This window comes from Ixodes scapularis, unplaced genomic scaffold (assembly GCF_016920785.2).
Source record: "Ixodes scapularis isolate PalLabHiFi unplaced genomic scaffold, ASM1692078v2 PGA_scaffold9__187_contigs__length_104089568, whole genome shotgun sequence".
Taxonomy (NCBI): domain Eukaryota; kingdom Metazoa; phylum Arthropoda; class Arachnida; order Ixodida; family Ixodidae; genus Ixodes; species Ixodes scapularis.
The window spans coordinates 59,801,982-59,816,887 of record NW_024609884.1 but is presented as its reverse complement, the minus strand read 5'-3'; the positions used below and the strand labels follow the sequence as shown (position 1 = coordinate 59,816,887).

General features: G+C 48.1%; 1 protein-coding gene across 3 annotated transcripts in view; it reads left to right on the top strand.

Annotated features, from left to right (window-relative positions):
- The window catches only part of LOC8023313 (AP-5 complex subunit beta-1), a 60,875-nt gene that overhangs the window by 11,315 nt on the left and 34,654 nt on the right, over positions 1–14,906 (top strand). For all 3 annotated transcript variants that reach the window (XM_040220346.3, XM_042287540.1, XM_042287541.1), the window contains 3 exons: positions 5,364–5,438; positions 5,498–5,608; positions 6,322–6,454. In XM_040220346.3, coding sequence (XP_040076280.2) covers positions 5,364–5,438; positions 5,498–5,608; positions 6,322–6,454 — 319 coding nt within the window. The remainder of the gene's footprint in view (positions 1–5,363; positions 5,439–5,497; positions 5,609–6,321; positions 6,455–14,906) is intronic.

Here is a 14,906-nt window from a genome sequence, read left to right as displayed (position 1 = left end):
TCCGGGACCTTTTTACGCTTATCGTTTGTCGTAGCTCATCCCACTAGCCTTTTCTAGTATGCGCCGTTTTTTTTTCGCCGCTTGGTGGCGGGTATGTCGACGGGTCATTTCTCGTTTCCGTACTTTCTAAACTGCATTTGTTTCTTTTCTGATCTAAAATTGTGAACATAAACTACTTTCATACATAATTGAAACGGTTCGCGACACTTATATTTTGTATCTCGACTAAAAAAAAGCTCTTAGCGACTTTGACCAGTGACAAGCCCAGGACCAAAGACGTCACATTTTGCGCGCTTTCGGTACCGCGGGTCGCCCTCGTCGGTGGAGGGGGTTTTCGCGTCGTCCGGTTAAAATATGACGCACTGATAATTAGTTGCTCTCTCCGTGCCCGCTGGCTTGCCCCAACCCCAAGAGAGGTGGAAACCGCGAAAAAGGTAGACGCTGAAATATGATTGCAGGGCCCCTTTAAAAAGTGCATCGCCCCGATGCATCCCAAAATAAAACAAAGCACATAAAAAGAACGGCAAACTAAAGAGTCACTTGAAACACATAAGATCCACAGTCCTATCGAGCGTAGTACGGCTTCAGGCGCACGACGTGGACGACTTCAGGTCGTGGTGGGCGGCGTGATGATGTTCTTGTTCCGTCGGGCATCACCTCGTAGTTCAGCTCGCCGAGGCGACGAAGTACCTTGTATGGTCCAAAGTACCGTTTCAGCAGTTTCTCACTGAGGCTGCGGCGACGGATGGGCGTCCACACCCACACCCTGTCTCCGGGCTGGAAGTGAACGTCCCTGCGACGAAGGTTGTAGCGGCCAGCGTCGACGCGTTGCTGGTCTTGAATCATGAGTCGGGCGAGCTGGCGGACTTCTTCGGCGCGTTGAGCAACCGCCTGGGCGTCGTCGCTCTCATTGTCAGATGGCTCATGGGGCAGCATTGCGTCCAGCATGGTCGTTACCTTCCGACCATGTACCAGCTGGAAAGGGGTGAATCCAGTGGTCTCCTGAACCGCCGTATTGTAGGCAAACGTGACGTAGGGCAACACCTCGTCCCACGTCTTGTGCTCTACGTCGACGTACATAGAGATCATATCGGCGATTGTCTTGTTGAGTCGCTCGGTCAGCCCGTTGGTCTGCGGGTGGTATGCAGTGGTTCGACGATGGCCGGTGCCACTGAGACAAAGAATCTCTTGCGTCAGCTGGGCCATGAACGAAGATCCGCGATCTGTAACCAGAACTTCGGGAGCGCCGTGCCGGAGGACGATGGACTCGATGAAAAACTTGGCGACTTCCACAGCAGTCCCTGAAGGAAGAGCTTTCGTTTCGGCGTACCGCGTGAGATAATCTGTGGCGACGATGATCCAGCGGTTCCCCGACGTCGAAGGCGGAAAAGAACCAAGTAGATCCATTCCGATCTGCTGGAAGGGTGTAGTTGGAGGAGAAATGGGCTGCAGAAGTCCGGCCGGCCTCGTCGGCGGTTTCTTGCGTCGCTGGCACTCGTGGCATGATCGTGTGTATAGGTGGATGGTCTTGGGGAGCTTCGGCCAGTAATACTTTTCACGAATACGGGCCAGTGTCCGGCTGTAACCAAGGTGTCCGGATGTCGGGTCGTCGTGGCAGGCTTGGAAGATCTCTTCTCGAAGGTCACCAGGGATTACCAGTGACCACGGTGTGTTGTTGTCGCCGAAGTTCTCTTTGTAGAGTACACCTTGTCGGATGGCGAAGGTCGGCAGTACTCGTGAGAAGACACGTGGCACGGTACTCCTGCCCCCTTCCAGGTGCCCGATTAATGCGCGCAGCTCAGGATCGTCCCGTTGACGTCGTGCCATATCGTCGGTGTTCACTGCTCCTAGGAAGCACTCGTCGTCATTGTCGTCGCTGCAGCCGGAAGGGGTTTCGACGGGGGCTCTGGACAGGCAGTCGGCGTCGCTGTGCTTGCGGCCTGACTTATAGACCACTGTCATGTTGAACTCTTGTAGTCGAAGACTCCATCGAGCGAGGCGTCCTGACGGGTCCTTCAGGTTCGCAAGCCAGCAGAGCGAGTGGTGGTCCGTGACTACACGGAACGGGCTCCCGTACAAGTACGGACGAAACTTCGTTATTGCCCAGACGACCGCAAGGCATTCTTTCTCAGTCGTGGAGTAATTTTTCTCCGCCTTGGACAATGTCCGACTTGCGTAGGCGATGACTCGCTCGATGCCTTCTTGCACTTGGACTAGTACTGCGCCCAGTCCCGCGTTACTTGCGTCCGTGTGAATTTCTGTTTCCGCATCCTGGTCGAAATGTCCAAGCACAGGAGGAGTCTGGAGTCGTTGTTTCAGTTCGTCGAATGCCTGCTGTTGCTCCTCGGCCCATTCAAACTTCTCGGCGTCCTTCGTGAGATTCGTAAGTGGTGCGGAAATCCTTGCGAAATCCCGAACGAAGCGTCGATAATAGGCACAAAGTCCAAGGAATCTTCGCACGGCCTTCTTATCTGTCGGCGCTGGAAATGCCGCGACGGCGCGAGTCTTCTCGGGGTCTGGGCGGACGCCTTCGTTACTAACCACGTGGCCAAGGAACTTCAGTTCGTCATAGGCGAACCGGCACTTTGACGGCTTGAGTGTGAGTCCGGCGGTCTGAATGGCTTGAAGAACAGCTCGGAGTCGTCTCAAGTGCTCGTCGAAGTCAGCTGAAAATACTACGACGTCGTCAAGGTAGACGAGACAACTCTGCCACTTCAGCCCTGCCAGTACGGTGTCCATGACACGCTGGAAAGTTGCTGGCGCAGTGCATAGTCCGAAGGGCATCACCTTGAACTCGTGCAGTCCATCCGGCGTGACGAAGGCTGTCTTCTCTCGGTCCCGTTCGTCGACCTCGATTTGCCAGTAGCCGCTCTTCAGATCCATCGAGGAAAAGTATCGAGAGTGGCGCAGCCGGTCTAGAGTGTCGTCGATGCGGGGGAGTGGGTAGACGTCTTTCTTCGTAACCGTGTTGAGCTGCCGGTAGTCCACGCAGAACCGAAGAGTTCCGTCCTTCTTCTTAACCAGCACGACTGGAGAGGCCCATGGACTGCTTGAAGGTTGGATTATGTCGTCATTCAGCATCTCTTGAACTTGCTGATGGATCACCTCCCTTTCCTTAGCGGAGACTCTGTACGGCAATCGATGCACAGGGCGCGCGTTGTCCTCGGTAACAATGCGGTGCTTGGCAACCGCGGTCTGGCGCATCTTCGACAACGTCGCAAAGCAGTCGCGGTATTCGGCGAGGAGCTTAGCCAGCTGACGCCGTTTAGGGTCCGGAAGCTTAGGGTCAATGTCGAGCTGCGCTGGCGATGTACTGTCTTGCTGGGGCGGCGAGGATTCGTCAGTAATCGCCGTGATTTCGGCGGGGTTTCGGAGTTTCTCGACGTGGCCCACGGCTGCACCTTTCGTGAGGTGTTGCGTTTCGTTTCGGAAGTTCGTCACGAGAGCCACAGTCCGCCCATCCTCAAGTTGAGCTACTCCCCTTGCGACGCCTATGCCTCTTCCCAGGAGCAATTGGAGGCTTCCCTCGCGAAGAACTTCGCCACAGGAAGCTTCATCGATCCCGACAAGTACGAAAACACTCGACCGCGGTGGTAGGTTTACGTGGTTTGCGAGGACTCGGACCATCGTCGAGAACCGTCTAGCTGATTCGACGTAGAAGGTTCGAAGCGTAGAACATTCTGACCTCGAATCAGCTAGACTGTTCTCGATTTCACCAGAACATCACATTACAGAGTTAACAAAAATGCATAGTCGCGGCCAGGAATCGAACCCTGGCCCTTCGCGTGGGAGGCAAGCGCGATAACCGTTAGGCTACGGCCGCGCTGCCTACTTGGCGCGCGGCAGTATTTCCTCTTCACAGGAAAGTGTCATTTAAATCAGGAGTACCGCAGAGAGCTGTGCTGGGCTTGCTACTATTTTTACTATACCTAAACGACCTCCCAGATATTCTTAATTCAACTGTTAGGCTATATGCAGATGACTGTGTGATAAAAAAAAATAAATAAATAACCAATGTGTCCTATTGTACCCTTTTGCAAACTGATTTGTATCATGTTGAATTGTGGTGTCGACATTGGCAGATGGAAATCAATGTTAACAAAACTAAATTCCTTAACTTCTCTAAAAAAAAAAGTACTAGGGAGTACCCAGTTTGATTATTCACTTTCTAGCATACTACTTGAATCTGTAACAACATAAATATTTCGGCATCAACTTCAATCTTTCCCGCAGAATCCACGGAGTTCAATCATTGAGACTTACGAAAGGAGTCATCGAATGACGAAGCAGAGATAACGTTTGGAATATTTTGAAAAATGTGATCCACCCAGAGCTCCTTTCTGTGCTCCGACGTTATCGGTACCTCTTCATTCGCTGGGCGTCTTCGGTAAATCGCAATGATAGGCTCTTCTTGAGTGTTAGAGAAAAACACGCACAGGCATTGTTCATAAAGAGGTCGGCCTATATTCAAATAAATACGGTATGTATATTATAATTATATGACTCGAGCAAGTACCCACCCTTAAGTTCCATTGCAAAGATATAGTGATTATGGGTGGGTGCTTGTCTCGTATACTCAGTGGTAGACTTGTGGCACATGGGCATCTTCGACACCGTACAGGACTAGGCCAAGTAGAGTTGCATTCATAATTTGCGAACAAGGTATGAGAGAAATTTATTATCAATAATAAATATAGCTCATTCATTTTCAAATAAATTATTTTACATCTGAGAGGGGGGGAGGGGGGGGGGGGGAACTGAACAAAAAAGAAGCACTTTTTAGATCAGTGGTTCTAAACCATTGATGTGCCGGGGGCCCCTTGGGGACTCGCCAAAGTGATGGGGGACCCCAAGAAAGTGGGAGAGGAGGGTGTGTACAATAAGTCAACTAACTGCTGCGTGAAAAGGGCATCCTTTACTGTTATAGACGTAAGTGAGAGGCATCAAGAAAAAGGATGAATGGATGAATAGATGGTAATGGCTGTACCCCTTAAAACAGTCTGTAGCTTGCACCTCCTAGCCAGGGTCAACAAATAAAGCTTTTATTTTTTTTTTTCAAGAAAAGAAGGGGGGGGGGGGGTTTAGAGTTAAGGCGAGGACTTTGCAGACCCCAAAAATGGCTTTGTGGAGGCCCAGCAGGCCTGCGGAACCCCATTTGAGAACCACTGCTCTACATGTAGCTTCCTTGTTTCTACATCCCATCGTTCCAGCACTCTGCCATTCCATTTACATGCACGCGTGAAAACATCTCAAGTTATGTCGCGTACGAGCTACACCGCATCAGTACCCAACTGGCTAGAGTCCCAAGTGTTGATGTGGGCGATGGAGCTTCGCCTTATGAATCCTTTGTTGCTCCGTCGCAGGTGGTGAAGATGTGTTCCTCGCAGTACACACTCTGTTACGAGCTGCCCCTGGCACATTTTGTGCTGACAGCCGAGGTAAGTTTTGCCCAGGATGATGGTACAAAAGGCTCGAGCGTCGTCCGTGCTGTCTGCAGGAGCAGCCCCCCATGGAAGCTCTGGAGCATCTGCGCAGGGCCCTGACCAGTGCACATGCCGGCTGCCGCGGGCTTGTCTTGAGCTGGCTCGGCTCGTCGCTGCGGCGTCTGGTGCGTTACGTGATTAGCGCCGCTTGTCTGGCTTCTTGAGCCGCTTGAGTCGTCTATAAGTACTACATGTTTAGTTCCAGGGCCAGATTAAAGACTGCCTATTGAGAAGTTTCAAACAGTCTACCAAAATGCCATAAGCGTGTAGTAAAACGCGGAGATTTTCCGATTAAAAATTTTACCACGTTGGTATAATTAGCGGCACGATTGTGACGGTTGCAAGCTTCCTTACTTTGTCAAAACCACGATGTGCCACCCCCAATGATGTTAAAACCGAAACGAAAAAAAGCAAAAGAAAAAATTACACTCGCGAATCTTTCAGTTAGGTAAGGCAGTTTTAACGACGGCTGTCGCGCTATTCATTGCTGTTGCTAAATGAAAGACCGGTGAGTGTCCATTTTTGGCCCTTTAAACACATTTTGTTTTCTCAGCTTTAACATTGCCCTCTCCAACATCCTCTCTGTTGACCATATATTTGGGGCAAACTTTTTCTCAGCTTCGTTGTTCACCAAAACTCCTTCCGTGGATCGTAACGATTGGCCGTGCGCATTCTCTTTCATAAAGTAGATTCACGTGCCCCGCTCAAAAACGTGCGACCTCTTTGAGTTGCTAGGAATCATTGTTTTCGCTGTCCCTTGGATCAACTAGTTTATTGTGTGTTCGGAAGCTCGTCCCACACATGGTGCGAGAATGCTCACGTTTGCGTCTCTCTGTAGGGGACACACGAATTGGCACAGGGCTCCCGGTGGAGCCTGGCTTTACTGCCTGCACCCGGAGCAGACGCACAGCTGCAGGGCCTTCAGCTTCAGGCAGCTCTGGCTGATGGTCTGGCGACCGCATCAGCTCCAGGTATAGCTGCAAAGGAGCCGTCTTTCTGGTGCAGGCTTGCTTTTTGTTTTCTGCTATAGTCGCATTTTACCTCAGAACGATTGTCGCAATTGTCACCAAAGCTGGCCGAAGTGAAAATAATTGGAGGGCACGCCTTTGTTCGCAACGGGTCTGCAGACTTGCAAAGTGCCCCGAACTACCAATATCGTCCCTTTTTATTTTTTTAAATGTGATAGGCATTTCTTTCGGTAATCTCCTCTTCCCCCTCCCCCCTTCCAGGAAAATTCTGCTCTGTAGCACAAACCGAATGTGCATGTACGGGAGAGTGGTACTACGTGGTTAAATTGACACAGTACAAAACTGCGAATATTTCAAACTTTTGCACCCGCTACACGGGAGCTCGTGCAGCCGAAGCGCAATCAAATGCAAGGAGCTCGCATTTGTGCCCACCATCGTGGGAGGAGGACACAACTTCCAACAGAGGACATACTTTCCAAAGGGGTCATAGCGTGTAGTGCTCGTGGCAAACATCCTAAATATGTTGCAGGAGCTGACTGGGACGTGGGGAGTGGAAAAGCACATCTTGGGCCTGAGTTTTAGTAGTGAAATGTCTGGAGTAATGGTGTTTAATGAGGAAAAGAGGGAAGCGCTGAAAATATGAAACACTGAACAGACTATAGAAAAAAATTAAAATGCATGAAGGTAATCTCTAGAGCAGTGGCTCTCAACCACAGATGCTTTGGGGACCCCTTCTGGATCGACGGAAGTGATGGGGGACCCCATCTACCGGGGAGTGGGAGGGGGGGAATAAATGAAGAAAACTAAATGCATGCAAATCAACTTTGCAGCCCTAAAATATATAATAATCAACCCTACTCCCTCAGTGCGCATGGTTTTGTCTATTTAGCTTTGTGAGGCAACCAGCATCAATAAAAAAAAAAGTTTTAGTGCATGGCTTGATTGATGGTCTAAAGGCCCGTTCACACTCTTGCGATCTCTTAAACCTGGGTTCCTTAAAACTTCTTAAACCAGAGGACACACTGACGCCATCTACTGGGTAGCAGTATAAACTCGGTGTTATGGCATATTTTTTTATTTCTCTCGCGCATTATCCTTTTTTTCTTGGCTCAAAAAACTTTTTTCAATGTTATAAACGAGCCTTTCTATGAGTATTACGCACATTTGACCTCGGAAATCCCGCAAAACCTTTGCTCTTATGAAATGCAGTTCCAGGGTCACCGCATAGATGGCGCCACAATGCCAGTGTGTTCTCTCGTCCTAAAAAAATTTAAGAAGTTGTAACAGATCTCGTCTCTCTCAGTCGTACTCGGTCGCAAGAGTGTGACTGGGCCTTAAGGCGGTGGTTCTCAAATGGGGGTCTGTGGACCCTTTGGGGTCTTTGAAGGCCTTCTTGGGGTCCCTAAAGCCTTAGACCGTCAGTCAAGCCGAGCCAAGTCAAGCCACAAAGCTAAATAGACCCTACCATATGCACTGAGTGAGAAGGGTTCGAAGTTGGTTTGCATGCATTTAGTTTTCTTCATTTACACTTTTATTATTGTAATCATCCATTACCCTCTCCTCCCTCCCAGTTAATGGGGTCTCCCATCATTTCTGTTGATCCAAAAGGGGCCCCCAAAACATTTGTGGTTGAGAACCACTGGTCTAAGGCTTCAGGGTCCGCAGACCCCCCATTTGAGAACCACCGATCTAGAGGAACATGGAGTAGCAAATATAACTAGGAAAAAGAAAAGAAATTCAGCCATATGACACTCAAGGCACTGTGGAATCATAATAGATGGCAAGTGGTCACAGGTAAATGGAAAGGAGTGATTGTGTCTGGATTATCTTTTGGCAGTGGTGTGCTATACACGAGGTCAGAGGTTCAATCAGGATTGGAAATTCGACAGAAGAGAGTGAGCAGATTGGCACTGGGAATGTATGGGAACACACCAAATGAGGGGGTACGGAGGGACATGGGCGGTTTGTCCTTCGAGCACAAAGAGGCATTTAGTAAATTGAAATTTGAACAAAAGATTAACTGAAATGGAGGATACATGGTGTGCATGGAAAGTATACAAGCAATTATACATGAAAACACAAAATGAATGAACCGAACCCGAAAGCTGACATCTAAATACCTGTGCACTGTAATGGGAGTGAGCAAACTACCGTAAAGTTTGCACCCGCCTCCATTGCAGTCATGTCAATAATGGGGGGCAGAGCAAGTATGCTGATCTTTTTTTTTTCTTATCACATTTTACCAGTGTTGGGTAAAGTACATATAAAAGGTACAGTATAGACCACTTATAACGTAACTGCTTATAGTGCAGGACCGGATATAATGCGGCTTTCTTCAACCACCAGTCTGCCTCCCATACAACTCCATGTATACATACCGCTTAAAATGCAGGCACGTGAAGGGAAATACCGGTTATAGTGCGGTTTCTGGAACAGCTCGCGGACCAACCGGCGCAGCAAGCACACTTCCCTGTGCGACACCAGATAACGGCACAAGCGGCATTCGCGGGGCCAAGGATGGCAAAGATGTTGCACGGAAGAAGTAAGGAGAAGCAAAGAGAGAGGCGAGAAACAAATGACGACACAGCGAGTTACAACGCAGCGAGGTGTGACACATGCACGCGCGTGCTCAACTACGAAAGTCCCAATGAGTCAGCCAAGCCTTTCGCCCCGCAGTTTTTCGCCCTTTCGATTTCACCCCCTCGCTCGAGTGACGCAAAACCAACCTCCTTTCTTACACTGCACACAAAACGAAGCCTGGCTAGGGGAGCTGGATAGTTTCTAGTTTCGCTTCTTCCAGCTTGTTGGCTTGCTCCACGTCTCTTTTGGACTGCGTCAAGCATATCATACGGAAATCGACGGTTCATCGCTGATCTCCCTGTCTCCCAAGCCCAAGATGGCCAATAAACGACAAGCCCTGTCTCTCGAAACCAAACAGAGCATCGTCAAAGATATGAAGGTGGCATGAAAAAAAGCTTCCGTTGCGGCCAAGTACACGTCAATGACACAACGGTTTCTACTATGGAAGAACCGGGAGCAAGTACCGTATTTACTCGAGTAATAGCCGCACTGTTTATAAAGAAAACCTGAGGGTTCGCTTTTCCGCGGAGCAAGCGGCTTGCCACTTGCCGCGATTGGCAGCATGATTCCAGCGGTTTATAGGACAGAGATAACGTCTTCGCACGAAGATACCATCTGTGAAGATTGCATTTGTATGAAGAATCGTGCTCTCAACCTAGTTATTCGCTATGTTTTTTTTTTGCGCGACGCGATGATTGGCTGTATAATCTGTTCTGCGGAAAAGCAGACGCAAAGGCCTTGTTCATAACTAGTGCGGCTGTTACTTGAGTACCTAAATACGGTACGGAAGCAGCTACAGCAAGATCCTGCGTCACTCTCAAGAAAGGGGATTCGTACGTCAAAGTATGAGAACGTCGACGAAGCCTTGTTCAGGTGGTTTCGCGAAGTGCAAGCCAAGAACGTCCCAGTGAGTGGCCCGATGCTACAAGGGAAAGCGAAGTCCTTTTGACATTTGTTCTAACACGAAGGCTTCAGCCCCCCTCAGCAGATGGATCCAGCGGTTTAAAGACCGCCATGGGATTAGCTGCAAACTTATCGCGGGCGAAAGTGGGGAAATCGACGACGCCAGCATTCAGGCGTGGTTTCGCATTCATGTCGAGACGATGCTTTCTGCGTACACGAACAAAGACATCTATAATTCCGATGAAGGTGGTCTGCGCTACAAGATGCTTCCTCATCACACTTTTGCGATGAGAGCTGAACCCTGTTCCGGCCATAAAGTCTCAAAGGAACGTGTCAACGGTTTTGTTTTGTGCAAACATGGACGGGTCCGACAAGCGGCACTTGTTTATCATCAAGAAATCAAAACAAAGCCGTTGCTTCACGAAGCGAGAGTGTCTGCCTGGGGTGTACACAGCAAATGGAAAGGTCTTGATAACCCAAGAGTTTTTGGTAGTTGGCTGAAAAGTTTCGATGAGGCCATGGTCGCAGAAAAACGGCGCGTCGTTCTTATCCTGGACAACTGCAACACTCACAATGTGCAGCCGCAATTAAGCGCAGTCAGTTTGAAGTTCCTGCCGGCAAACACCACTGCTAAAAGCCAGCCTCTCGATCAGGGCGTCATCGCTACAGTCACGGCGCTCTACAAGAAGCGCATGTGCGAAAGAGTCGTCTCGAAATTGCAACGAGAAGAACTCATCAAGATGAACTTGAGGGGCGCCATCGACATCATCACTGCGTCGTGCTGGCAAGTAACAGCCACAACCATCCAGGAGTGTTTTCGCAACGCAGGGTTTGTGCGCGATGCCGGGAATTCGGAGGACGCCAATCAGCGCAGTGATGAGATTGGCGAGGCGATTCGCACGGATGACTTGTGGTCCGACCCTGTGGAAAACCACTTTATTCCTGCAAACGATTTCAAAACTATGTAGATGAGGATGGTGATGACTGTTTTCTGTGAGGAAGCAACCACCGATGAAGCTATTGTTGCAGCGGTGTGAGGCTCTGGGGAGAGTCCACCCGAAGATCAGTCGGACGACGATGAAGAGAGCACGCCGGGGAAATTACAAGTAAAGACGCACTGGAATTTTTTACAGAGACTGAAGGTTCGCTGTGAGCAGAACTTCTTCAGCGATGAGGTCTTCCAATGTGTTAGTGTTATCAAAGACCAGGTCGTCCGCAACGCCGTTAAAAGGCAATGCCAGGCAAAGACCACTAATATCTTTCAAAATGTGTGACACGCTTGAGAGAGAAGTGTACTAGTCTAGTGATGTAAGAACTTTCCTCAGACTGAGCTTTATTTTTCATGTAACATAAAATAAATTGTTTTACAAAGGTAACTTGTCTCGTGGCATGCATTTTGTCCTGAAAAATTGATGTTTTGGTTGTAGCTTCGTACCGCTTATAGTGCGGATTTTCGCGACTCCCGGGACATACATTATATGCGGTCTATACTGTACTTGAAGTAAAGTACAAAGTAAATTAGAGGTTATGTACTTAAAGTAACAAATACACCGAGCACAGTGTACTTGAAGTAAAGTACTGTTAGAAAAATAAATATTAATTGCGCTGGCTGTTGACAGGTGGCACAGACGACACATAAGGTATAGTGTAGTTATACTCCATGTTATTAGTTGTATGCAGTGCAGGTGAAGGCAACGCCAGGCAAAGATAGGAAGGGCAAGCTCTAGGAACGCGGGATGGGAGAGGAGGGCAATGGAGGGCGAGGGGAGAAAGGGAGAGCACTACAAAAGTTAAAGAGGAAAGGAGGTTTCTCTTTTCCTCCCCAGCCCTCCTAGTGCTTTCTCTTTCTCCCCTCGCCTGGCGTTGCCTTCGCCTGTACTGCACGCAACTGGTGACACGGAGTATAGTACCGTATTTTCTGGACTATAGTCTGCACCCACTGCGTAGTGCACAGGGGCAAATTTCGGGTCAGAAATAAAAGTTCTTGCTTAGATAATTTGCACCCGATGCATAGTCTGCATGCCATGCATAGTGTGCACTTAGTGCCTACTCTGAACGTAAAAATTATTATAGAAAGCACACCTTGCCAAATGCCTGCTGTATTTGCTCACAAGCAAGCTTGTGTCATATGTAAATCAACATTGATATGCCTTATTATTCATAAAATCCTTCACTTCTTTTCACAGTGAACAATCTAGAAAAAACAAATCCTTGTATAGTCTGCACCTGTAGATAGTCTGCATGGGGTAAAACTTCAACTTTTAAACATGTAGGTATAGTTCGAAAAATATGGTAGGTACTAGATGGCGCAAGAGGCGACTCCTTCTCTCCCCTCCTTCAGCTACTCTTTGTCCCCAAGGTGTGACTTTTGGGGAAGACCTACTTTTGGGACGAAAGAGCCCTTATAAGGAGATGCCTGTTGCTAAAACGACGGTCAGCTATAGTCCATTGTAACTCAAGAAGGTAGGGCGAGGGTAAGACGTGCCAGGGAGAAGGAAGCAGACGGAACGCTGGAGAAGAGAGGTGGAAACCTTCTCTCTTTAGCTTTCCATCTGCTTCCTCCTCCCCAACCCATTCTTACCCTCGCCCTATCTTCTTGAGTTGCAACAGACTATAGCAAGTTGGCTCTCGGGAGGAAAGTCAAGGCACGACCGGCCAGTTGATTCAACCGAGTGCAGGCGTAGCTATGCGAGGCCTCCGTAGGGAGTAGCTGGCGCCACCTTCACTGGACGCCTGGGCAGTATTGTCCCACGAGCCGTTGTCAACTCTGTCAGTTTCCTTTGGGTTGTCCCGATCGCGGGTAGCTTTGCGGGGGCACGACCCGCAAAGCTTGGCTCCCCGATCGGGCCACCCGACCCACGACCAGTTACGGTTGTAACAGTACTATATATGCAATGTACTTTCAAAGTAAAGTACAAGTACTTTTTAACACAATCTGTGTTTCGTCCTCTTCCCGGTTTATTATCTTATTTCTGCTAGATGAATACTTAAACCAACACGCTCATTACAAATATTATTTTATGATGCCCTTTCATTCCCCTATGCAGTGCTTTTAAATGGGTATGCATTGCCTCAGGAGTAATCAGGGGCGCATGAGTTATTTTCGGAAATGGCGGCGAATATAGATAGAGTCAAGTGGCCACAGTGTAGATGTTTTACTCTCGTTGACAAACTATTTAACTCAATGAACTTGTAAGGCACTTATTTGTTGACAAAGCATCATTTTGCGATACAAATTTAACAAGACCAAATTTGGGGAATGTACTTTGAAGTCGGGGGTTCTACTTTCATCAAAAAGTATCAGAAAAAATACTCGTAAGTAAAGTACAATTACATATACTAAGAGAATGTACTTAAATTAAAGTCCAAGTTTTTTAAACATACTAAGTACTTTAAAGGGATGGTGAACCGAAATTTGGATTTCAGAAAAAATAATGCAGGAGATGTAGGCGGGACGCTACAATCCCTACAACACAACTCGTAAGACAATATCTCAAATGGACGGCCGTATTTTTGGAAAAAAAGGTCGAGATTGAACCAGGTCGACGAGGCGCGTGACCTGAAGATACCTAGTTTCCTCCTCTCTTCGCTTTGCTCCCTCAAGGCGAAGACGCGAAAACGTTCCCTCCTCTTCTCAAAGAAACGTGACGTGAACATTTTGTGTCAAATGCGCCCCCTTTCTTTGAAAAATATGGTCATTCGTTCGAGATATCACTGTATGAGTGATGTTTTGACGTTTGTAGCATCCCGCTGCACGCTTTTGCCACGTGTTTTGTGGAATCCAGATTTCGATTCAGCATCCCTTAAAGTACAATATACTTGAAGGGGAACTTCGGCGATTTTTTGAGCTACCTGATCCAAAGCCATAATCTGAATGTAGATGGCTTCCTGATTACAAAATGCTATCTTGTTTCCCCTGATTCACTCTAGAAAAAGTGATATTTTGTTCGCTGCCAAAACTGAAACATCGTTCTTCCTAGTTTTTTCCCAGTTTTCCCCGCCATCCAAACGTGACGTCATGGGCGGGTATGCTCGTGCCCGTCTTTCTCCTATCTAACATTGAGAAAACAGGGGCATTTGTGCTATCTGAAGTTGATAATAATCTCTATTTGCGCATAGTATGACCTTAGGCTACGAGAAAGTAAAAAAACGGAAGCAATTGAAATCTTGAGAAAACCGTTTTTGCAACTCAGTACGCTCAAGCCGCGGCTCGCTAGTATTGTAAAATTGCTAGCAAATCCGTTCTCTTTCTATGAGAAGCTGGCAGTTACACTGGCGAAGAAAGGTCGAAGAGTCACGCAATACATTTTTTGACAAATTGCCAAAGCACCACAAAGAATGCTCGGAATGTGGGTACAGGTGCCCCGCACGCTCGTCTTACCGGAAAGAATGTGCCATTGCTTTTAGATTTTCTTGAGAAAAGTTACTGTTGCAGACGCCAGCATGTGTAACTAGTCTTGTAGCATGCATATGCGCCTTGGTCATTGATTAATTTAGCAAAATATCTATAAACCATGCCAGAAAAGCGCTTCTGGCTGGTTCTATTTTTAGTATTCGTGCACGTGGTGCATACTTTGCTCGCCTTCTAAAGCGACGAACATGCACGTGCTGGGTTGTGACCTAACACATGTTGAATCTGATTCTCGTAAACATTGAGCGCCCGGCTGCTGCCCCATGCGTGCAAGCATGTGCAGCTTGCTCGTAAACATAGCTTTAGCAAGCTTGCACTTGCATGGGTTTGTCCGCATGAGCAGAGACATGGCGGTGGCCAGTCGCCTTGCTTGCAATCGTCTAAAGAATGGAATGAATTGCATTCATGTAGGCCAAGTTTCTGCTCATAAAGATTGTGTTAAAATGAAAATTAAAAGAACTCCGCAACCACCAAGCCAAACATCAAGGTGCAATGAATGGCGTATAAAATAAACATACACTATTCATATTCAAATCAAGAATATTTTCTTGGAAATGGAAT